General features: G+C 42.4%; 1 protein-coding gene and 1 pseudogene across 1 annotated transcript; one reads left to right on the top strand and one right to left on the bottom strand.

Moving 5' to 3' along the window:
- Nucleotides 405-935, bottom strand: LOC108635924 (annotated as a pseudogene).
- CLDN12 (claudin 12) lies at nt 5,918-19,782 on the top strand. Its single transcript, XM_005678898.3, has 3 exons — nt 5,918-6,000; nt 7,523-7,604; nt 16,445-19,782. Exon 3 carries the CDS (start codon nt 16,482-16,484, stop codon nt 17,214-17,216), a length of 735 nt encoding a protein of 244 aa, XP_005678955.1. The 5' UTR covers nt 5,918-6,000; nt 7,523-7,604; nt 16,445-16,481; the 3' UTR covers nt 17,217-19,782.

Here is a 26,307-nt window from a genome sequence, read left to right as displayed (position 1 = left end):
AACTTTTCTTCCAAGGAGTAAGCATCTTTTTTTTTTTTTTTAGATAGAGAATTTTAATTAAATTGGCATAGTTTATAAAACCAAACAGATAAAGTGGACTTTGTCAGTGTATTTTCAATCCTTGCCTTAACAGGCTAATGAACACAACTTGAAACACGTGTGAATCCTCCTCTGTTCTATGAGACGGTGAAGGGACCTTTTCAGTATTTAAATATGTTAATATAACCAGTTATAGAAATCTAAATATAAAACCAATCTCTTACAGGTTTTGAGAAGAAATGCACCATCTCCCTAAAAAGTTTCATATTCCTTATTCAAGTTCAGTCATCTCTTCAGAATGGGAAAAGTGATAGTACTTGTTGAACCAGAATTACCATCAAAATTAAAAATGCTGACCATAGTTGTTTAGCCACAGACCAATCTTATTTAAATCAGGACTGTCCAACAGAATTATTCCATCAGCCATTCATGATCTGAATTCTAATGTATGAGATCAATTTAAATATGGTACACATAAAAAGTCATGAGACACTTCTGTTTCATAATAAATAAGGCAGTGGCCAACTATTACTCATTGGTAGCTTTTCTGAGATAAGCTATCAAGTCCTCCCTTTCTCCCTTCTTCTTAATGCCAGCAAAGATCATCTTGGTTCCAGGGATGTACTTCTTGGGATTCTCCAAGTACTCCTTCAGCGTCTCCTCTCCCCAGGTGATACCTTTGTTTTTGTTGGCATCTGTGTAAGAGAATCCAGCAGCCTGACCTGTCTTTCGTCCAAACAGACCATGGAGGTTTGGCCCAGTCTTGCGCTTCCCTCCCTTTTCCACAGTATGGCACTGGGCACACTTCTGAACAAAAATCTCCTTGCCCTTCTCAACATCACCCATTTTAAAATCGTTCTTTTTCTGTGCGCGACCGAGAAGATCCCGCTCACAAGCAGAACGTCCCGCTTTCTTGGAGTAAGCATCTTTTAATTTTATGACTGCAGTCACCATCTGCTGTGATTTCAGAGCCCAAGAAAATAAAGTCAGCCACTGTTTCCACTGTTTCCCATCTATTTCCCATGAAGCGATGGGACCAGATGCCATGATCTTTGCTTTCTGAATCTTGAGCTTTAAGTCAACTTTTTCACTCTCCACTTTCATCAAGGGGCTCTTTAGTTCTTCTTCACTTTCTGCCATAAGGATGGTGTCATCTGCATATCTGAGGTTATTGATATTTCTCCCGGCAATCTTGATTCCAGCTTGTGCTTCTTCCAGTCCAGCGTTTCTCATGATGTACTCTGCATAGAAGTTAAATAAGCAGGGTGACAATATACAGCCTTGATGTACTCCTTTTCCTATTTGGAACCAGTCTGTTGTTCCATGTCCAGTTCTAACTGTTGCTTCCTGACATGCATACAGATTTCTCAAGAGGCAGGTCAGGTGGTCTTGTATTCCCAAGTGGGACGGTGGCTGGCGAATACGTTGGTGAAGAGTTTAGTCCTACAGAGTGGGTCTTCTTGGCAAGCAGTGTTATGGTTTCCCCTGGGTTTCCTTTCAGACGGTTGCACCACACGGTGGCAGTCCTGATTCCTTTTCCTCCTGATGTAAGAGCAGAAATGCTTCTGCATACGAAATCTTATCTTTTTTCTCTGCTCTTTTGCAAAACACTTCCAACTGCGAGATCGCAAAATAACTGAAAGCGCCATTCAGGGGCCATCAGTCTTCTGATCCTAATACACATTGTGTACAAATTCCATTATAATAGTACATCCTGTCTTTCTTAGTCATAGGCTCATGGATCAGACTGGCTCCAAATAGGGAAAGGAGTACGTCAAGGCTGCATATTGTCACCCTGCTTATTTAACTTCTATGCAGAGTACATCATGAGAAACGCTGGGCTGGAAGAAGCACAAGCTGGAATAAAGATTGCCAGGAGAAATATCAATAGCCTCAGATATGTAGATGACACCACCCTTATGGCAGAAAGCGAAGAACTAAAGAGCCTCTTGATAAAAGTGAAAGAGGAGAGTGAAAAAGTTGGCTTAAAACTCAACATTCAGAAAACGAAGATCATGGCATCTGGTCCCATCACTTCATGGTAAATAGATGGGGAAACAGTGGAAACAGTGACAGACTTTAACTTTGGGGGCTCCAAAATCACTGCAGATGGTGACTGCAGCCATGAAGTTAAAAGACGCGTACTCCTTGGAAGAAAAGCTATGACCAACCTAGACAGCATACTGAAAAGCAGAGACATTACCTTGCCGACAAAGGTCCGTCTAGTCAAGGCTATGGTTTTTCCAGTGGTCCTGTATGAATGTGAGAGTTGGACTGTGAAGAAGGCTGAGCGCCGAAGAATTGATGCCTTTGAACTGTGGTGTTGGAGAAGACTCTTGGGAGTCCCCTGGACTGCAAGATCAAACTGAATATTCATTGGAAGGACTGATGCTGAAAATCCAATACTTTGGCTACCTGATGCAACTGACTCATTGGAAAAGACCTTGATGCTGGGAAAGATTGAAGGCGGGAGGAGAAGGGGAAGACAGAGGATGAGTTGTTTGGATGGCATCACTGACTCAGTGGACTTGAGTTTGAGCGAGCTCTGGGAGTTGGTGATGGACAGGGAAGCCTGGCGTGCTGCAGTCCATGGGGTCGCAAAGAGTCCGACACAACTAAGCGACTTCACTTTCACTTTTCACCTTCATGCATTGGAGAAGGAAATGGCAAGCCACTCCAGTGTTCTTGCGTGGAGAATCCCAGGGACGGGGGAGCCTCATGGGCTGCCGTGAGTGGGGTTGCACAGAGTCGGACACGAGCAGCAGCAGCAGCAGCAGAGGGACTGACTGAACTGAACTGAAAGTGGCATAATTCTCAAAAGACGTTCACTCATGCCACCTCTGCGGTGTGCTTTTCCTCATTTTACAGTTTTCTCATGTAACAGGAAACAGTAAAGACAAATGCTGCCCATCAGGATTGCCACAGTTCCTCTCAGCTATGGCAGTCTTTCCCCTTGGGTAATTTTTCTGACATTAACTGGTAACTGCAGGTCTGCAAACAGCCTTCCTCGGGGGACTGGGGGCTGAAGTGGGGAAGCAGGCGCCTGACAGACACTGGTAGACACAGCTTTGGGTAAGAGCTAGTAAATACATGGGTTTCCCTGGTGGCTCAGATGGTAAAGAATCCACGTTCAATGCAGGAGACCCAGGTTTGATCCCTGAGTAGGGAAGATCCCTTGAAGAAGGGAATGACAACCCACTCTAATATTCTTTCCTGGAGAATTCCATGGACAGAGGAGCCTGGTGGGCTACAGTCTGGGGGGTCTCAAACAGTCGGATGCAGCTGATCGCAAAGGACGCACATAGTAAATAGTTATCCAGGTAGAGTTTACCATCTCTGCAATTATAAAGAGGTTAGTTCCTTACTTCCGACTCCACACCGTGACTGATGTTTTGTATGGTTCACTCTAATTGCATTTCCGATGAGGGTATTTCCTTGCACAATAAACAAACATAATGAATAGCGTCCACACTGTTCCCCAGCTCATTTAATCATCTACACTAGAAAACTATGTAATAGATAGACCAGCAGCAGTGTGAATATGTTGTAGGAGGGGGGCCCCTTCCAGGCCCTGAGAGTGGGTTCTTATCTAACACTCAGAAATGAATTGTCTGAGGAGACACCTGTGCTGACAAAGCAACAGACTTTATTGGAAAGGGGTGCCAGGGTGGAGAGTGGCAGGGCAAGGGAACCCGGAGGAACTCCCTGCCACATGGCTCCCAGTCTCGGGTTTTACAGTGGGTGATGGGACGAGTTTCTGGCTGTCTCTGGCCAATGATTCTGACTCAGGGTCCTTCCTGTGCTACACGCATTGCTCAGCCAAGATGGATTTCAGCAAGGAGGACTCCGGGAGGTGGAAGGACATGTGGCATCTCCTTCCATTCTTTACCTATTTCTTCTGGTTGGTGGTGGCTTATTAGTTCTGTATTCCTCACCAGGACCTCCTGTCGTAAAATAACTTATGCAAATATTCACTATAGTGCCTAGTCAGTGTGTTTCCCATAACACTTGGGTACGTAAGTATTTCATCTTTTCTGTACCAAAGGCAAGCTAACCATAGACGCGAACTTGATTAATAAGTCTAGAAACAGAGTTGTCTTCCCTTCTGTTTGTAGCTTTAAAAAAAAAAAAAAAACTGTTATCAGCTACATATACATCCCAGCTAATGTCTGCTAACCGGCTTTAACTAATCATCAATGATTGGGAAACAAATATCAGATGATTTTGTACACAGTTATCTAATTCAATTCCATTTTCTACATTAGAGAACTGAAGTTCAGAGCAAAGAATCCTGTGTCATATTGTTTTTGCCCGTCTGCTATTACCAGAGCTGGCCTGCAGCCCAGAGACTTTCTGTTCCCAGAGTTTCTTTACTATCTAATGCTGCCCTCTTTCTCACTGCTACATCTCTTAGGCCTGGCTTTGGGATCAGATTGCTTCTGGCTTTAAATTATCTTGCATTCTCTGAAGCAGTGTGGCAGATGAGAAAGTGGTAGCAGTGCTCAGAGAGTAGCTTTTCCCATAACTAATAAATAGTCCTGTTGTTCCTAAAGCAACAGAAAAATGGAAATAGCAAACACGTACAGTCCTTATTGTTTGTTAGGCACTATTGCAAACTTTTCTGTGTTATAGCAACTCATTTAATCCTCACTGAAATTTTTAATATATATACATTATTATTACAGATGCGATCCTGAGTTGCAAACAGGTTCCTTACTTTGCCCAAGATCATACAGCGGCAAAGTGGGATAGGAATGGATGCCATCCTTTCCTTTTATTTACAACTATGATGCAACTCAAAAGTTTTCTCAAACTTTTTCTTTTGAAACATTTCAAAAGCACAGAGAATTTTAATAGCACAGTGAACACCCGCATATGTAACTCTGTCTAGAGTTTGCAGTTACCAACATTTGCCACACTTACTCGATCTGCATGTATGTGTGTGATCATGACACCTCAACATCTGTCCTGGGCAGGTCACCCCCAAACATGCCTCAATGGTGTACCCATTGTGTTGAAGTAAATTTACTTGAGAAACAGCAGGTGGGAAAAAAAAGGATATGAATGGGATGGACATGTACACCCTGCTATAATTAAAATGAACAATCAACAAGAACTTACTCTACAGTATATGGAACTCTGCTCAATGTTATGTGGCAGCCTGGATGGGAGGGGAGTTTGGGGGAGAATGGATCCGCGTATACGCATGGCTGAGTCCCTTGCTGCTTACCTGAAACTATCACAGCATTGTTAATGGGCCACGAACGTGAAAGTGTTAGTGCTCAGTCCAGTGGGGCTCTTTGTGATCCCATAGACTCGTGGCCCACCTGCCAGGATCCTCTGTCCATGGGATTTCCCAGGCAGGAATACTGGAGTGGGTTGCCATTCTCTTCTCCAGGGGATCTTCCCAGCCCAGGGATCGCACCCAAGACTCCTGCCTTGCAGGTGGATTCTTTACGGTCTCAGCTACGAGAGAAGCCCAATAATGGGCTATACATCAATACAAAATAAAAAGTTTAAAAGCAAATAAATAACACTCTGACCACTCCCCCAACCCACCCCCGCCCCACTGAAAGTGGTAAATAAATTACTTAGTGGGAAATATTTATTTGGGGACCCAACTCAAAATTATTTTTAGCTCTGTTTCCTCTAACTGTTTTGTAGACCTATAACCCAAATCTAAACGGAAGTTAAGCTGTTAAAGGAATGGGGGAGGTGGGAAGCAGAGCAGAAAGGCGGGAGGTGGTCGCAGGATATTGCCTGGGACTGCCAGCTCAGTGGATTTTGGGAATTGTAGTCTGCCAGTCATCCAGGGCATTCCTGCTTCGGGAACCTGACTACGAGTCCCAGAAGCCTTCGGAGCGGCTCTCTGGGAACGCACTTCCTGGGACGCCGAGAGGGAGACGCTCTGAGAGGCTCCTCAGTGTGGGCGAGTGAAAATGCCCTGGATGTGAGAAACAGGTAGGTGCGGGCAAGAATGTTCTGGTTTCTGGGTCTTTTGCATAAGTAGTTGAGGATTTTGTGTAAGGTTGCTTAAACGAGGAGAGTCACTCAGCATTGGAAAGTGCTGACCACCTTTGTGGACGTGAATGCTGAATGAGGAGGTGTTTGATGAAGCTCTCAAAATTACTTTGCACCCAGTAGTATGAAAATGTCGACGTGTCTGGCCAGGGCTAGGGACTTGGCTGGCCAGGTGTGTGCTGTGGAGGTGCAGGTTGCTATTTTTGAATCACTAGCGCATGCTGATTGTATAATGATGACCTGCTCTCCGTTCAAACCCACTTAGTGGTGCAGGGATGAGCTTGTTCTGAGAGCATTCATAGCCACTGTTGCGGTTTCTTTGCAGTTGGTTCTAACCAGGAAAGCTCGCTCGCTCGCTCGCTCGCTCTCTCTCTCTCTCTCTCTCTCTCTCTCTCTCTCGCGCGCGCGCGCGCGCTCTCTCTCTCTCTCTCTCTCTCTCTCTCTCTTTTAACTTTCTATGTCTTTCTGCCAACTCTGATGCTCCTAAGGACACAGCTCAAAGGGAGTGCAGAGAGGGTAGGTGGGAGGCGGGCTTCTCTGGAAGCCTGCTTTGCTCTTCTCTGAAGCCCAGATTCTGTGTTACAGGCTTTGCAAGGGGCCAGTCGTGACATTAGAAGGCCAGACTTGGTGACCTGACTTTAAAAAGATTGCTCAGAGATCCTATTGTGTGTTTCATATTGTAAAAACTTAACTTTGGAGTAAGTAAGCAACTGTGATTGAAACCAACCAGACATATATTTAGAAAAGAAAAAAAAAATCTGGTTGAAATCCCTTTCCTGCAGACTGTTGGGAACATCATTCTACTTTATGATCATTGTAGGGCTAGCAGTATATATGTATATAGGCACGCCTTAAACCAGGAAGTTCTTAGGCGTTACAAGTTTTCCTTCTCATCCTTCTACTTGAGGTAAATAATGTTTGAAGAGGAAGTTGTTGTTGCTTAAGAAAGATATATGAAAACATTTAAATGGTGGGTTGAGCTGTTGGTGGAACTCTAAACTGAAAAGAAATTCTAGTTGTAAGTTTTAGGGGGCACGGTACAAAGCAACTTTGACTAGCTTTGTTGTCAGTATCCTTTTAAAAGAAATAAAAGAAACCTCAGGAATGTGTTTTATGCCAAGACAACTAATTACATAGTGCTTCCTCAGCCCTCCTTATTCTTTCACTGTAGTTATGAAAAGATTTCCAAAACAGCGAAGTGATTTCCATCCTTGTTTTTCCTATCTTCTTCAGTCACAAAATGAGAGTTAATTTTTTCTTCTGTAGCTCACAAATAGATATTGTGTGAATTTAAGAATAAACTACTTTTGTTTTTAACTTACTGCCCACCTTTTTTGGCTTAAGATTTCTTTGGTTTTAGATTGGTTGATAATTATTTTTCCTAGTTCCGTATGAATTCACATTGAGTTTTTAAAGAAGTGCTATATTAATTTGGAGAACTTTTCCTGTTCTTTACGTCCAGGTCATCTTGACTGTGTTCAGATGTGTATATATTTCTTCTAAGGTGATTAAAGTTGTTTTGGAACTATCAAGTACCTCAAAGAGTAAGTACATCCCTTGATTTTATTTCTTCATTTTACTTCCATATATATGACACTGTTTTCTCTTAACAAAATAAAGTTATAGGATAGATCTCCATTCCAGGTGCTATGTTGATGATCTGCATCTTCTAAGAAAACCCTTCTAAGGGAGACAGTACCTTCTAAGGTAGAAGGGACTGCTAGTGTTACTACCGAGGAATAACGAAGCTGCTATTACAGATGTGTTCTCATGTAGCTATTCCTTAGAATTGTCTCTGAAAAAAATACAGTAATGGATCTGAGAATTCTTAAAGCTCTTGGCCCTTATTCCTGCTCCAAACTTCTTTGAACTCTATTCAAAACCACAGGAAAGATATTCTTTTGAAAAATATTTTTATTTGAAATATCTTTGATAACCTTCAATTGTGTACCATCTCCTCTGCAAGTCATTGTGGAACAGTCAGATATGAAGTGGGTGTTTCGAACAGAGGCCTAATCTGATTTGGTCAGTGGCTAGTCTCAAAGAGAATGCTCTCAAATAAACCTACCAATAATCGTCACAGACTTAAATTTCCCACCCTATTCTGTTTTACGAAGGGTTTTACTGTTTATGATCTCACAACTATCTTGGGAGAAATTTGAGATGCAGAGGGCATAGGACTTGCCCAGTTTGCAAATGGTGGTTTATGACTGGCGCTTCAATCTTGGGTTGCCTGGGCTACAATACCGTGCTGCCTCCCAGATGGAAACTGCAAGCCCACACATCTGTATATACAACTTAGCTCAAGACCAGCTAGTGTTCGTGGGTGCTCCTCAGATTGTTAAAGTGTATTCTTAGCCTTGCACATCTGCTACAGTTGCTAATAAGGGGTTTTCATATGGCAAAAAGATGGGTTTTTTTTTTCCTCATTGGGAGAAATATTTTAAAAAGGAAATAGAAATACAAGTATAAAAAATTTTTTAACTTAGATAAGCAAATATTAATTTGATATATGAACCACTCTTAATGGCAAGAGGCACATCCTGTATGTAACATACCTATTAAGTTGAAAACATGGGCATCAACTGTCAGAATTGATTGTCTAACCACGGTGGGAATTAATCAGTGTCGCTAAACTTATATATGTGTTTCTAGAAGCAGAGGCTGCATATAAATAACCTGGGAATGGCCTCATCTTTCTTAGGAAATTTCTGGGGGAAGAAAATGAACTTCCTTTTTAACAATGAGAGAGACTTTGGCCAGTAAAGGGTGGAAAGCAGGGGCACATTTTAGAGGCAGTTTGGAGGCTTCAGAACACAGAGTATGGATGAATGTAATGAGTGAGCTGATCCTGGAGCAGATTTATAACGCTCTGTGTCCTCACCATACTCATATGAACCTTCGTTTGTTTTTTTGTTCATTCATTAAACAGATAATTGAGTACCTTCTATGTGCCAGTGTTGGACACAGTGAATAAAACAGAAGGCTCTCTGTGCTCCTGGAATTTACAGTCTGGTGAGAAGGATAAACACTGAACAGAGAGTATAAGCAAATTCACTGCTATCAAAGAAAAATTACAAATGTGCAACCAGGGCGTGTAATTAGGGACGGGGGAAGGTGAAGGGTCGGAGAGGAGAGGGGAGGTTTAGGTCCAGGGCTCCCTGGAAACTAGAAAGATAAATACATGTCAATTAAGCAAAGAATAGGATGGGATTAAGAAAGTTCTAGGAGGAAACAGCATGAGCAAAAGCCCACATTGAAAAACAAAATTTGAAAAGTTAAAAGCATTATGTCTACATAGACTAATATGTGAGGTAGGAAACTGACTCAGAAAGGAAACTAAGAATCTGTCAGGAACCAGATGGTGGGAAGTAAAACTTTGGAAATTATGGGAAAGATTTGAAACTTTGGAAACTTTATTCTGAGGAAACTATTCAATAGAAAGCTATTCAATGGTAAAAAATGCAGTGAAATGATCAGATTTTCAATTGAGAAAATAATGCATGGTTTCAAATTAATTGGTAGAGCTCCAAGAGTCAGCATATCTTTCAGTTTTAAATCACTGAACATATTCCTTCTCTCACTGTCCCTATAAGATGTTACTTTTTCCCTCTATGGGATATACTGCTGCTGCTGCTAAGTCTCTTCAGTTGCGTCCGACTCTGTGCTTTCTATCAAATCATATGCATGTAGAGTTATGAACAGGGTATAAAATGTAAAGCAGCCAAAGAAAGTTACAAAGAGTGGGGACATTAATTCTAGCACCGAGATTGAAATTCAGTTAAGTTAAGGTTCATAATATTTCCCTTCTGAAAAATGCCACATACTTATTCAGTTCAGTCACTCAGTCATGTCCGACTCTTTGTGACCCAATGGACTGCAACCACGCCAGGCCTCCCTGTCCATCATCAACTCCCAGAGTTTATCCAAACTCATGTCTATTGAGTCGGTGATGCCATCCAACCATCTCTTCCTCTGTTGTCCCCTTCTCCTCCTGCCTTCAGTCTTTCCCAGCATCAGGGTCTTTTAAAATGAGTCAGATCTTCGCATCAGGTGGCCAAAGTGTTGGAGTTTCAGCTGCAACATCAGTCCTGCCAATGAACATTAAGGACTGATCTCCTTTAGGATGGACTGGTTGGATCTCCTTGCTGTCCAAGGAACTCTCAAGAGTCTTCTCCAACACCACAGTTCAAAAGCATCAATTCTTTGGTGCTCAGTTTTCTTTAAAGTCCAACTCTCACATCCATACATGACCACAGGAAAAACCATAGCCTTGACTAGATGGACCTTTGTTGGCAAACTAATATCTCTGCTTTTTAATGTGCTGTCTAGGTTGGTCATAATTTTCCTTCCAAGGAGTGTCTTTTAATTTCATGGCTGCAGTCATCATCTGCAGTGATTTTGGAGCCCCCCAAAATAAAGTCTGACACTGTTTCCAGTGTTTCCCCATCTATTTGCCATGAAGTGATGGGACCGGATGCCATGATCTTTGTTTTCTGAATGGTGAGTTTTAAGCCAACTTTTTCACTCTCCACTTTCACTTTCATCAAGAGGCTCTTTAGTTCTTCACTTTCTGCCATAAGCGTGGTGTCATCTGTGTATCTGAGGTTATTGATATTTTTCCTGGCAATCTTGATTCCAGCTTGTGCTTCATCCAGCCCAGCATTTCTCATGATGTACTCTGCATAGAAGTTAAATAAGCAGGGTGACAATATGCAGCCTTGACATACTCCTTTTCCTATTTGGAACCAGTCTGTTGTTCCATGTCCAGTTCTAACTGTTGCTTCTTGATTTGCATACAGGTTTCTCAAGAGGCAGGTCAGGTGCTCTGGTATTCCAATCTCTTTCAGAATTTTCCACAGTTTATTGTGATCCACACAGTCAAAGGCTTTGACATAGTCAATAAAGCAGAAATAGATGTTTTTCTGGAACTCTCTTGCTTTTTTGATGATCCAGCAGATGCTGACAATTTGATCTCTGGTTCCTCTGCCTTTTCTAAAACCAGCTTGAACATCTGGAAGTCCACAGAAGCCTGGCTTGGAGGATTTTGAGCATTACTTTGCTAGCATGTGAGATGAGTGCAATTGTGTGATAGTTTGAGCATTCTTTGGCATTGCCTTTCTTTGGAATTGGAATCAAAACTGACCTTTCCCAGTCCTGTGGCCACTGCTGAGTTTTCCAAATTTGCTGGCATATTGAGTGCAGCACTTTCACAGCATCATCTTTCAGGATTTGAAACAGCTCAACTGGAATTCCATCACCTCCACTAGCTTTGTTCGTAGTGATGCTTCTTAAGGCCCACTTGATTTCACATTCCAAAATATCTGGCTCTAGGTGAGTGATCACACCATCGTGATTACCTGAGTCATGAAGATCTTTTTCGTACAGTTCTTCTGTGTATTCCTGCCACCTCTTCTTGGTATCTTCTGCTTCTGTTAGGTCTGTACCATTCTGTCCTTCAGTGAGCCCATCTTTGCATGAAATGTTTCCTTGATATCTCTAATTTTCTTGAAGAAACCTTTAGTCTTCCCATTTCATTGTTTTCTCTGTTTCTTTGCATTGATCCCTGAGGAAGGCTTTCTTATCTGTCCATGCTATTCTTTGGAACTCTACATTCTAATGGGTGTATCTTTCCTTTTTTCCTTTGCTTTTCGATTTTCTATTTCACAGCTATTTGTAAGGCCTCTTCAGACAACCATTTTGCTATTTTACATTTCTTTTTCTTGGGGATGGTCTTGAACCCTGTCTCCTGTACAATATCATGAACCTCTGTCCATAGTTCATCAGGTAGATCTAGTCCCTTAAATCTGTTTCTCACTTCCACTCTATAATCATAAAGGATTTGATTTAGGTCATAGCTGTATGGTCTAGTGGTTTTCCCTACTTCCTGCAATTTAAGTCTGATTTTGGCAATAAGGAGTTCATGATCTGAGCCACAGTCAGCTCCTGGTCTTATTTGGCCATCTGGTGATGTCCATGTGTAGAGTCTTCTCTTATGTTGTTGGAAGAGAGTGTTTGCTATGACCAGTGCGTTCTCTTGGGAAAACTCTATTAGCCTTTGCCCTGCTTCATTCTGTACTCCAAGGCCAAATTTGCCTGTTACTCCAGGTGTATCTTAACTTCCTACATTTGCATTCCAGTCCCCTATAATGAAAAGGATATCTTTTTGGGTGTTAGTTCTAAAAGGTCTTGTAGGTCTTCATAGACCCATTTAACTTCAGCTTCTTCAGCATTACTGGTTGGGGCATAGGCTTGGATTACCATGATATTGAATGGTTTGCCTTGGAAACAAACAGAGATCATTCTGTTGTTTTTGAGATTGCATCCAAATACTGCATTTTGGACTCTCTTGTTGACTATGATGGCTACTCCGTTTCTTCTAAGGGATCCCTGCCCACAGTGGTAGATATAATGGTCATCTGAGTTAAATTCACCCATTCCAGTCCATTTTAGTTTGCTGATTCCTAGAATGTCGACGTTCACTCTTGCCATCTCCTGTTTGACCACTTCCAATTTGCCTTGATTCATGGACCTGACATTCCAGGTTCCTACACAGTATTGCCCTTTACAGCATTGGACCTTGCTTCCATCACCAGTCCCATCCACAACTGGGTGTTGTTTTTGCTTTGGGTCCGTCTCTTCCTTCTTTCTGGAGTTATTCCTCTACTGATCTCCAGTAGCATATTGGCCTGGGGAGTTCCTCTTTCAGTATCCTATCATTTTGCCTTTTCATACTGTTCATGGGGTTCTCAAGGCATGAATACTGAAGTGGTTTGCCATTCCCTCCTTTAGTGGACCTCATTCTGTCAGACCTCTCCACCATGACCCGCCCATCTTGGGTGGCCCCACACGCATGGCTTAGTTTCATTGAGTTAGACCAAGCTGTGGTCCCTGTGATCAGATTGGCTAGTTTTCTCTGACTGTAGTTTCAGTCTGTCTGCCCTCTGATGCCCTCTCTCAGTGCCTACTGTCTTACTGGGGTTTCTCTTACTTTGGACATGGGGTATGGCTGCACCAGCGAAATGCAGCCACCACTCCTGACCTTGGATGTGGGATAGCTCCTCTTGGCTGCTTGCCACGCAGCCGCTGCTCCAGGTATACTTGTTGGCTCTCTAAAAATATGACTTTTAGTTAGTTTCTGGGATCTGAGCCAAGCATAGTTGAGCAGAAGCCAATTCATGGGACTGATACAACACCTGGATTGATATGATGCGGGATAAATTTGAACACACTTAAAACTGAAATAGATATTAAATATCGATCCGGCTCTGTTTATTAGTGTCATCTGATAATCTATAGGCTAAGAACTATAGAAATTTATTTATTAGTAATAAAATTCATTCTGATCTTGTTTCTCATTTCGTCTGTAGGAATCAGGGGTACAGGGGAGCTTGAATGAAGGAAACTCAATTATACTGATACTCCAAGTGTTTGTCCCCTACCTCTGAAAACGGGAAGGAATTGTGATTGGGTTAGGACTTAGCCGTGGTCATCTGAAGGCGTTCTGAAGCTTCGAAAGGAATTGAGGGGAACTTTTTTTTACATTTTCCCAATGTTGATTAAGTCTTCTTTCTTTTCATTGCTCAGTTTTTCTCTAACCTTGAATTATTCGTTTTTATGAACTTGTATATCTTATTTGGTTGATACCTAACAGTGATCACTTGATATGTAGTAATCAGACGCCTTTTTCGTTATCAGCACTTTGAGTTTTGATAAAACAGCGTATTCTTTCCCTCAGTCTGATGGTTAACATGTTGGGGCAAAGTCCAGATCTTTATGGCCTTGGTGTGCCTCTAGGACCTAACAGAGTGTCTTGCATGTGCTGAATAGTAAATCCCTGCTGAATGAATGATTGCTTAGTAATGGCTACTTCCTTGTCCAGTTCTATATCATTAAGAGTCTACCTTTTTAAGCTACTGTGGTCTTGGGTCAGAGCCTAGTATTTATTTATTCAAATATTCCTAAAATGACTTGTGTACCAGGCACTGTGCAAGTTGCTCTCAGTATACTAGGGAGAAGATAAATGAGCAGAAACCAACAGGAAGCTGGATTCTAGAGACTGACAATACTAGTGGCATTTTCCACTGTAAATGTCCTCAAACCTGCACCGCAGTTTCCATCATTGGACTCAGGTGGTTGGTTGGTTGCTAAAATCAGGCATTTAAAATTTGCTGGAAAAAAAATAATGACCATAATTCCTCCAAGTATTTTCATCCATAACTTTTTTTTTTAAACAGTTACTACTTTTGGTAATATTGATAGAAGACAACATGATAAATAGTAAACTAAGAACAGAAAAACTTACAATTAGTTATTCTTGAGGACTTTAAGAAATAGTCACTTTTATATTTTACGATATAAAAATCACTTAAACCGATTTTTATATTGTACACTTATATATGTGTGTGTGTTTAAGTACGTTCAGTTCAGTCGCTCAGTCATGTCCGACTCTTTGCAACCTCATGAATCGCAACGTGCCAGGCCTCCCTGCCCATCACCAACTCCCGGAGTTCACCCAAACTCATGTGCATCGAGTCGGTGATGCCATCCAGCCATTTCATCCTCTGTCGTCCCCTTCTCCTCCTGCCCCCAGTCCCTCCCAGCATCAGGGTCTTTTCCAGTGAGTCAACTCTTTGCATAAAGTGGACAAAGTAATGGAGTTGCAGCCTCAGCATCAGTCCTTCCAATGAACATCCAGGACTGATCTCCTTTAGGATTGCCTGGTTGGATGTCCTTGCAGTCCAAGGGACTCTCAAGAGTCTTCTCCAACACCACAGTTCAAAAGCATCAATTCTTTGGTGCTCAGCTTTCTTCATAGTCCAATTCTCACATCCATACATGACCACTGGAAAAACCATAGCCTTGACTAAAAATTATTCCCAGTTTTTGTGATTGGACTAAATATATAGTAAATTAAAGCAGTCTGTTCTGTTGCCTTGCAGGAGACATGGTAGAAAGTAGAAAAAATATATTTGAGTGGTGTTTGGAGAGTGAGTTTCAAACTCCTGAAGAAATAAAGCTGAATAACATACTGGTTTTTATAATATGTCATATACAGATAAACATCTATTTCTGCTTTATTGACTATGCCAAAGCCTTTGACTGTGTGGATCACAATAAACTGTGGAAAATTCTGAAAGAGATGGGAATACCAGACTACCTGACCTGCTTCTTGAGAAACCTATATGCAGGTCAGGAAGCAACAGTTAGAACTGGACATGGAACAACAGACTGGTTCCAAATGGGAAGAGGAGTACGTCAAGGCTGTATATTGTCACCCTGCTTATTTAACTTCTATGCAGAGTACATCATGAGAAATGCTGGGCTGGATGAAGCACAAGCTGGAGTCAAGATTGCCAGGAGAAATATCAATAACCTCAGATATGCAGATGACACCACTCTTATGGTGGAAAGTGAAGAGGAACAAAAAAGCCTCTTGATGAAAGTGAAAAAGGAGAGTGAAAAAGTTAGCTTAAAGCTCAACATTCAGAAAATGAAGATCATGGCATCCAGTCCCATCACTTCATGGGAAATAGATGGGGAAACAGTAGAAACAGTGTCAGACTTTATTTTTGGGGGCTCCAAAATCACTGCAGATGGTGATTGCAGCCCTGAAACTAAAAGACACTTACTCCTTGGAAGGAAAGTGATGACCAACCTAGACAGCATATTCAAAAGCAGAGATATTACTTTGCCAACAAAAAGGTCTGTCTAGTCAAGGCTATGGTTTTTAGGCACTGTTACTTTCCCCATTTTGCAGATGAGGAAAATGAGGCCCACACATGTAGTGTTGCTGATCCAAAGTCACTTGGGTCACTTGGCTAGTAACTGAGGAAGCAGGGATTTGAATTCACGCCATCTAGCTCAGCGTCTGCCTTCAGCTACTCCGCTGCCCTCCTCACACCTTTGCCTGTTTTGCTAGTCTGCTTTTACATCTGCGTGAGCATCGGAGGCCGAATTTGTGTTTGGAGTTGATGGTTTGTGCATGGTGCTGTGACCCTGCATATTTGAGTGTCTGACACATCCAAGTGCTTGAACGTGGGTGTCGAATGAGTGATTTTTGAAAACAGAGAATTTCAGATGTGATGTTAAGCGAATTTGGAATTCTGTTGGTTGTTCCTCGGATTCACCGGGTAGAAAAATGCTCGTGTGTCAAGACTTTGGTTGCTGTATGAGCAGTCATTGGTGAGCAAGGGTGTGCATGTATGCCTGTGCTCCGCGGTCACGGGCACATGTGCTCATACCTGTTTCTATTGCACATGGAGGCAAGGGACAGAATTCCCCTGTCTGATTCCACGTCCCTGGTTGTGTTTCCAGACAGCCTCACCCTTCCTACACTGCTCGCCCGGGGTCCCCTCATCATCTGTCTTCTTTGTCCCCCCAGTCTGACTGGCAGTACTGCACACGCCTGCCTGCCTGCCATGGGCTGTCGGGATGTCCACGCGGCCACCGTGCTCTCCTTCCTGTGTGGAATCGCCTCCGTAGCAGGCCTCTTTGCGGGCACGCTGCTTCCCAACTGGAGGAAGTTGCGACTGATCACGTTCAACAGAAACGAGAAGAACCTGACCGTCTACACAGGCCTGTGGGTGAAGTGTGCCCGTTATGACGGGGGCAATGACTGCCTGATGTACGACGCTGCCTGGTACTCCTCCGTGGACCAGCTGGACCTGCGGGTCCTCCAGTTTGCCCTGCCCCTCAGCATCCTGATCGCAATGGGCGCGCTGCTGCTCTGCCTGATCGGAATGTGCAACACTGCCTTCAGGTCCTCCGTGCCCAACATCAAACTGGCTAAGTGCCTGGTCAATAGTGCGGGCTGCCATCTGGTGGCCGGGCTGCTGTTTTTCCTGGCGGGTACTGTGAGCCTCTCCCCGTCCATCTGGGTCATCTTTTACAACATCCACCTGAACAGGAAGTTCGAGCCAGTCTTTGCGTTTGACTATGCTGTGTATGTCACTGTGGCTAGTGCTGGGGGCTTGTTTATGACGGCCCTGCTGCTGTTTATTTGGTACTGTGCATGCAAGTCCTTGCCCTCTCCTTTCTGGCAGCCGCTGTACTCCCACCCTCCCGGTATGCACACATACTCACAGCCCTATTCAGCCCGTTCCCGCCTCTCTGCCATTGAAATCGACATTCCAGTAGTTTCCCACACCACCTAATGGGGAAATCATTGTTCAAGAAACCTTGTAGCCTCACATTTCCCTCCTGAAAGAGCTGTTTTGGACCTGTATCCATTTTCCTCTGTTCCTGATCAATCAGTGAAGCCAAATCTGTATGTTTTGGTAGGATGAAGTGCTGCTAGTTTTTATGAAAAGTACAATATTTTAAATGTGAATCATTCCTTTTATCTTGCTTCTTGTGCTCAAAGCATTTTTAACCTCCATATTGATATCTGATCAGTTATTTAGGTAGAAAGGACCTGTGTCTCAATTGAGGTGATTTAGAGCCACATAGTAAAAAATGATTATTAAGAGGAGCTGTTGAATGCGAGCCTTAGAAATATTGCAGAATGTCAGAATGTGTATCACCCTTTTTCTATAATACCTTAAATTGGTGGGAAAAAATGGACAATTTCAAATTAAGATTTTTTTTTTCCAGGTAAGGGTAATAGTTTATCAGTAGCCAGTCTAGCAGCTTAGGCTGTAACTTTTCTTACTTCTTTCTCGGGGCTAATTATATTGAATAGAGTTTGGTATTTTGAAGATGACTTTCTTTTGTGAGTTCTTATCTTCTACCTCATGCCTGTGTTTAAAAATAAAATGTATCTTAAGTGATGTCAGAGAGAATAAGCCTAACCTTTAAAATATCTATTAGTATGGATAACATTTAACCTAATTATAAAAGTTAATGGTTCTATAAGTTGTACTATTAAACTGTGCCATGTGATGGATTGGTGCTTCCTTTGAGGCAAAAATAAAACCTTTTTTTTCCAGATATCATTGACCAGGTGGCACTCAGGCCTACGTGTAATCTCTTAGTGACCAAGAGAAGGAAAGAAAGAGGCCTGAGTGGTTAGTCCTCCTTCAGATAGTGGCAGGGGACAAGCATCTGTTCTTCGGTGACAGCTGCAGAGATTCATCGGGGTGACTGCCTTTTGGATGATGGGTGGAGTGAGGCATGGCCTCCCCATGACCAGGTTCCCTCTTGATTCAGTTCCCGCCCCATCACCGATTATTTCCATGAGCTAATATCTTTGCCCAGCATGTTACTAGATGCTATAGAGGATACATGGAAAGTATGAGATCTCGTCCCATCTACTAAGAAATTTTACTTCAAGATAGAAGATCAGATGGTTAACTGACCTCAGTGGCAGCTGGTCTTCACTTCTCAATCATTGTTCCTGGAGTACATTTCACCCAAAGACATGGCTTTCTGGCAGTCAGGCTTATTGTAAATACCAGCAATATTTGGATCCAGAAATTCAGTTTGTTGGATCCTTTAGAGCACCTACCTTAGTCTTGATGCTGTGATAACAGGGTATCAGATTTATGAGAACTGGATGGGCCACAGTGGTAAAAACAAACAAACAAAACCCACCAATTGTTCCCTTTTCACCTCTAAAAATATGATAGCATATCAAAGAGGGAGAAGTATTTAAAATCTCTCTTGTAATGAGATAATGCTTAGAGGAAACCATGTTAACACCGAGATGAATGCTTATAGATTCAGGGATATTGGGTCTTTACCCTTAGGAATTTGAGCTGCTTACTTATTTGATGTAATTTGCTCCACATCTGTACTGTGTTCATGGGGAATTTGTTCTATTATCCATTACAAATTTTACATACAACTAGTTGCATGATTGACAGGTTATTGTGCCTCTTTTGCAAATCTGAGTATGCTTCTGGTACTTCTGTGTATAAAGCAGTACTTTTGTTTCTAATTCCAAACACTGGTTTATGTAAATAGCAAGTAAATCCAGTTGTATAATTTTTAAATGCCTTCAGTTGAAAGCATGCAAAACTCTGGTTTTTAAGCAATAGCTTCTGATTTCCTTCTGTATTTTTTTACTCTTCTTGGATGTAGCTGAGTTTTGATCATTCTAAGACAACAGCAGGTAAAATTCTGAGATTAATATTAATTTTCCTTTTACTAATTAATTTCTGTCCCCATTTTCACTGACTTTGTCCAGAAGTGTCAAGAATTCCACCATTCTTTGTATAAGCAGACTCAGCCATTAATATTCTAGACAGTTTTTAGTCCATGGGACCATATATATAAAATGTTGAACTTTTACTACAAGCATTTTTTTTATTCTTTTCATAAACTGTAGCCTCAAATTAGTGTTTATTATGGATTCACATGGCAAAAGAAACAGCTGTTTCCCTTATTGTCATTAATATTTCAGATTTGCTGTCAGAAACTATTCTTATTCTTCAAAGCCATCAAAGGAATCCATATATTTATAATTTTTTTAAATAACTTCTGAGCATTCATCAGGCTATCATTGTGTTGGGGGATATCTTTCTTTTGTTGTTACAAGTCTCTTCATGTTAAAGGCCTTTTACAGAAGCTTGGAAAACAGTTTGGAAGACCTTAAATGTAGTATGATGCACCAGTTTTGGTTTATCCAACCATGGGAGGAAAAAACGCCTGAATTTACTTTACTTGTAAATAAATATACACTATAATAGATAATATGTTTGCTGTAAACTGCAGTGTAAAACTTCGATAAAACTGCACTGTACTTCTTGATGTTTATTAAAAGATGTATTTTTACAAGTTTCTGTTTCTGTCATTTTTATCAGTGCTTTAAGGTGAAATATTTTGAGAAATGTTTCTCATATACGTGCAAATTGTAAAAGACACAGCCCCTTTTAAACCCCTGTAGAATAGCAGTTGGAATCAGAAAATCTGGCATTATTGTTTCAAAAGCATCAAGACCCTTCATTTCTAAGAATGGTCTTGGGAGTTCCCTGGACTATTTCAACATTCCACAGAAAAACAACAAATAAAGTCAAATGGGCTAGACTTGCCTCTTCAGTGGAGTTTTTCCAGTCATCTGTGCTCTTTGAGATTGCGAGTTCTCAGATGGTTAAATGGGAGGACATTTCTTCATTCTTCAGAACTCAAGGTTGCCAGGAAAAGTGGTCCTAATAGGTAAGTCACCTCAAAATTTAGTTTTTGGCCTCCCAGTGATAGTATTCACAAGCACCCCTCACTGAACCCATGGCTCTGATGGGACATTAGATGCCAGAGCTGTATGTTGTACTAGAAGTGTGAAGCCATTTCAGGCTGGCCATCCCCATAGCTGATTATGCTAACACACTACAGTCTGGAGTCTGCCCCCAAGTTGCACAAGCTCCCTGAGGGTGGCTGAAATGCTGGAGAAACTCTTCATGCTAACCAAATTCACAAGAGTGATTTACCAACCAGAAGGGAAAAATATAGATGGCTTGCAATCACTATCCAAGACCAATTTTTAAAAATATACCCTACACAGAGCTCTTTGGAGAAAAAGACTGATTCCAGTCCCAGGGTAGGAAAAGTGAAAGATGAGTCCAGCACATCGTCTTCCGCAAAAAGAAACACTCGAAGAAGGATGGAGACTTAACAAATTACACAGGAGCTGGCTTAAAGAGGTTCCTACTGGTTGAATCTGGGACAATCTAAGCATCAAAATAACATGGACTCTGTTGAATAAAGCAAAAAGCCATGCATCCCTACTGATAGAAACGGGAAGAAAGAAAAGTTGCTTCTTCGGTAAAATACCAAATGATCAGTATAGAAAAATAGATGGAGTTGGGAAAACATCAATGGAATTAAAACTGGTGAAAGTTTGACAAAAAACAGGATATTTACATAGTCTCAAAATACTGCTCCACAAATTACTAATTTCAGAGGGGAAAATAGTAATAGTGGATCAACTTGGCAGTCGCAGCTTTAACCAGGTGAATAAATTTATCACCAATGTTAAACCAACACCATGCTCCTCATGATATGATGCAATGAGGTCAGATCATTGTTTTTGTGGTAGTTCCACTAAGACCATCGCTTAAGACTCATCTTGAGGAAATGTAGCTTGTCAGTTCCTCTTTTGCTTTTTGCTTCCTTCTCTACCTCTCCTGATCTCACACCTCTTCATTTTTATAAGAAAGCATAAAAACTTACAGTCAAAATAATCTCTAAAATATTTCATGTTTAGGAGAGAATTTGAAGAGCTTGCATCAGGTTTCTCTGGAAAAAAAAAAAAAAAAAGGAAAGGTCCTTGCAGAAGAGATATAAAGAACCACAGGACTCAAGGGATCTGAATTAGCTGTCCCATTTCACTGCTTAGCAAAAACTTCCATCCTGAAGCATACTGACAGGTTAGCCTAAGGGCTACCCCCTTCCCTTCCCCTCCCCAGCACTAGAAAACTCTTCTAGGAGAAAGTCATTCTCCCTGCCCCTGCTGGGTGTCTCACCACCCTCCAGCCAGGAAGGTTCCGTGCCAGCGCCATGGCGTGCTAGAGCCCTTTAAAGCCTCACGGTGGGACTGTGGGACTCTGGAGAAAAAGCACAATATTCTTATACGAATCTGCGATTAACAGGGAATTCAGGGTTTTTTCACTTTGTTTGGAAATGGGCCAGCTTTCCACACTGTTCTGTGAAACAAATGCTTCAGCAAATTTTGATGAAGACAATGAGATGGTAGATGAGGAAAGAAATTTTTTATTTTCACATTTTGTGAAAAACCCAATGTGACTGGGTCCTATTAATAATAATGTGGTAACCATGATTTTGAGTGGTCCTTGTTCACTTAAATCCTCTATAGAAAAAAATATATATGTAGATTCATGTCTCCAGGGTTATGCTTTATAGAAAAAGGTAACAGCTTCTCATCAAGAGAAAAGGCATAGTTATACTTTAACTGCATTATATATCTGGTGGCATTGCTCCATAATTCACTCTTAATACTTTGAAAGGCTGTGTGTGCTGTGCTTAGTTGCTCAGTCGTGTCTGACTCTTTGTGACCACATGGACTGTAGCCTGCCAGGCTCTATCTGTCCATGAGGATTCTCCAGGCAAGAATACTGGAGTGGGTTACCATGCCCTCCTCCAAGGGATCTTCCCAACCCAGGGATTGAACCCAGGTCTCCTTCATTGCAGGTGGATTCTTTCCCATCTGAGCCACCAGGGAAGAACATGAGCACAAGACTGGGATCCCTTCTGCAGGGGATCTTCCTGACCCAGGAATCAAACTGGGGTATCCTGCATTGCAGGCAGATTCTTTACCAGTTGAGCTACCAGTAAATGAATACAGATAATTCACTTAAACTTAAAAATACTTTTTGCCGCTATGCCCACGTCCTTTATCTTGTCCTTACTCTTAGGCCAATTCTGTGGTCTGGATAGTCCAGGTTGGGAGTTGAATACCAGGATGTTTCTGCGGAGAGTGAGGACCCTGGCTCCTGACTGATTCCGTCTGGGGTGAGCAGGTGCCTAAGAAGTCTGTCTTCCCCCTTGCTGGCCGTGTGAGTGAGGACTTCGGGTCATGTTCTGACCTGCTGACCTGCTCCTGGCTGCTTCTGCTTAAAGAGCTTGAAGGTAGCAGTGGGTGCTGGAGCCTGGTGGTATCAGCCAGGTGTACACATCTCTTCCCAGCTCCTTGTCCAGTGAGATCATGTTTGTAGTTTGAAATTGGCCATGGTGAAAGTATTGATGCCACAGAAATTAGCAGATACTGCTGCTGCTGCTGCTAAGTCACTTCAGTCGTGTCCAACTCTGTGCGACTCCATAGACGGCAGCCCACCAGGCTCCCCCAGCCCTGGGATTCTCCAGGCAAGAACACTGGAGTAGGTAGCAGATACTACAGAGTTTTATCTTTTCCCTTTTTTTCTTTCCTCCCCTCCCTCCCTCTTCCCTTCCTTCTTTCCTTCTCGTTCCCCACCCTCCTCAGCTGTTATTAAACACTAAATCAGCACATACCATTGCTCAGCTGAGATTAATTTGCTGAGCTGCAAATTAGTTAAGGAACTGAGAATTATAACAAGTGTAAAACTTTATCTGTGATAAAGGGACTCTCTGAAACAGACTTTTAATGAGCCTATTTCCAGTATTGCTCTTTCTTCCTCCCCACCACCAACCCATCCTGTATACTGACAACAGAAGGAACCTAATAAAATCCAAATGTGACCTTGTCTCTCCTCAGGTTTGTTCAGCAGTTAGTTACCTCTCAGAACAGAATCTAAATTCTTGCTCTGAGTAGTAGGTCTCGTGTAGCAGTAGATAGAGGAGTACATCAAAGACGTGGAGCCAGGAAAAGCACACTGCCTGGCACAGCATACCCACACAAATTATCTAGAGACTTTTTTTTCCCATTGTGCCCATCATTGATCAGACTTTTAGCAATTATTGACGCTAACTATCTTAAAAATTAATGTGTAACAGAATGCAAATTCAATAACAAATAATAGGGAATATCCCTTCTCAAGGACCTTTGGATTGGTCACATACCAACCCAAATTGGTCACAAGAGAGAGAGGCCTCACTCTCTCTTGGATCACTTCCTCTGGGGCAAAGCCAGCTTCCATGTTGTAAGGACGTACACAGCCCTATAGTTTAGGAAGAACTGAGGCCCCCTACCAATTTTCCAACCATGTAGGAAAGCCACGTGGGAAACAAGGAATTTCTGTTTCCTATGTGATGGAAAGAGTGGCCTAATGAATGTGATAGCTAGCCTTTAAGATGGCCTGCAATGATCCTTGCCTCCTGGGATTCATATCCTTTTGCAGTCCTGTTAACATACTGAGTACATTACAGTCCAGGCTCTCTCTGCTCGCAGCATGACAGGCCAATAAACTTGGAGATGAGGTGTGGAAACAAGGAATACGACTTCATTCGGAAAACCAACTGACAGAGAAGATGGCAGACTAATATCTCAACATAACCATCTTACCTGGATCTAGATGTTAGGAGGTGAGGAAGTAAAGTAAAAAGGCCATTTATCTTGCAACATAGGAGCGGATGTGTTAATTTCTCTCCTGCAGTCATTCACAGGTGGGCTGGGTCAAGTTGTCTCTCTGTGAGCTGAACAAAGGCACTTAGAGTCAGGCAGAGGGGCAGGGGTCCCCAAAGTAGGCCATTACGCAAGATTATAAGAATAGAGTAACGAGAAGCAAATCAAAGAAACAGATCCAACTAGGAGTCACAATTGGCTCTTCCCTACAGCAGGGCTGACCTGTGTTACCAGTAAGACTTTGCAGAAATGATAGCTTGTGACTTCTGAAGTTATAGGTCATAAAAGATGTAGCTTCTGCCTCTCTCTCTTGGATCACTTCCACTGGGGTGAAGCCAGCTTCCATGTTGTAAGGACATACACAGCCCCTACAGTTAATTTAGGAAGAACTGAGGCCCCCTACCAATTTGCCAACCATGTTGGAAACAGGTATCAGATTACTGCAGCCTTGGCCAACGTCTCAATTGCAACCTGACTGAAAGGTCCCAAGCCAGAATCTCCTGGCTAAGCTGCCTCAAGTTCCTGACCCACACATCCTGTGTGAAATAGTGCTTACTGTTGTTTCAAGATGCTATGTGTGGAGCTGTCAACTTAAAAATTAATCACAACCTAAAAGTTGAGGGTTGTGTTTTATTCAGTGGGAATTTTCAGGACTTCAAGCCCAAGAGGCAGCATCTCAAGTAATCCTGAGAGAACTGCTCTGAGGAGACACGGGGAGGAGGCAGCTTACATAGAAGTTGGCAGCAAGGGGCAGGTAGTCTGAACATCATAGATATCTTGTGAATTAAAGAAAACCAGACATCTCAGGTTAAGGAATTTAGTGCTTTTCTGTATATGGGAAGATTCGAGAGTCTGAGCTCACTGGCTTCATTCCTTTGACATGCACCTCAGCTATCTGGGGGCCAGTATCCTGCTTGTTTCACATCCTTAGTTCTCATTGATCACTGTAGGGAGTGGCTGCGACCTGGTGGCTGCCAATGATACAGGCATCGTTCTGCCTCCTGAGTGCCTCTAGGGCTCAGGAATTCACGTTTGGCGAGCCAGAATCACTGATGACTGTGACATCCTTGTTTACTGATATGGCAGGAAATACTCCATTTCTCAGGGACAGTTTGTTATATGGCAGTAGATGACTAATACAAAGAGCATAAAGCAAATGCTGGGGAGGAATATTTGTCTTTATGCTATGAAGAGGTATTATGAGCTTTCCTGGCTCCATGTCAGAAAAAAAATCTCTCTCATGATCCCAGATTCCCTTAGAAAATGCTGAATATTTATTACCAAAATGTGGTAAAACAGCCTAATCTGGGTGGGAGGTGAGAAATATCTGGGTTTAGGTTGGGAGCAGAGTCCTCTCTAATTCTGGTTAGGTTAGAAGTGACTGCCTCTGTTACCAGGGAAATAAACTGAAGAATAAACACTCATGGGGTTTGGAATAGATGTTAAATCACGCATTTACAGTCAAACTACTATGATATATAAGAAGTGGACTATTTCCTGCCATATCAGTAAACAAAGGAGGTCTCAGTCATCAGCAATTGCAGCCACCACAGTGGAGAGCTGGTGAGCCCTGAGGAAACTCAGGAAGGAAGGAATACCTGCCCTCTATCATAGCAGCCATCAGACTACAGTCACCTCCTGCAGTGAGCCCTGAGGAAACTCAGGATGTGAAAACTCAGGATACAGGCCCCAGACAGCTGGGGTGCATACCTGAGGAATGATTTCAGTGAGCCCGGACTCTTGCATCTACCCATACAGCCATCCAGTGCAAACCACCACCATGACTCACTGGTGGTGCAATAGCTTATCAGTGGTCTCCAGGATTCCACCATTTTCCTGTATCGTTGATTCTCCACCCAGCAGTCAGTGGTGGGGGTGGTTTAGCTGCTAAGCTGTGCCCGACTCTGTGCAACCCAGTGGACTGTAGATAACCAGGCTCCTCTGTCCATGGCATTTCCCAGACAAGAATACTGGAGTGGGTTGCTATTTCCTTCTCCAGGGGATCTTCCTGACCCAGGGATAGAACCCTGTTCTCCTGCTTTGCAGGCGGATTCTTTACTGACTGAGCCACCAGGGAAGCCCTCTCATACATAGAAGAGCGCTAAATTCCTTAACTTGGGTTATCTGGTTTTCTCTAATTAACAATGATCTGTTGATGTTCAGCTTACCTGAACTTTTTCTGCAAAACTTGTATATAATCTGGCTCCTCCCCTCGCCTCTTGTGAACAGTTCTCTCAGGGTCACTTGACATACTGTCTCCTGGGTTTCAAGTCCTAAAAATGACCGCTGAATAAAATGTAACTCTCAACTTT

Source organism: Capra hircus, chromosome 4, assembly GCF_001704415.2.
Source record: "Capra hircus breed San Clemente chromosome 4, ASM170441v1, whole genome shotgun sequence".
NCBI classification, from domain to species: domain Eukaryota; kingdom Metazoa; phylum Chordata; class Mammalia; order Artiodactyla; family Bovidae; genus Capra; species Capra hircus.
Note: the sequence above shows the minus strand (reverse complement) of the source record. Positions and strands in the feature narration are given on the sequence as shown.

Excerpts from the sequence above, each read along its gene's own strand:
- CLDN12 (XM_005678898.3), top strand. The coding sequence starts at position 16,482 with ATGGGCTGTCGGGATGTCCACGCGGCCACCGTGCTCTCCTTCCTGTGT.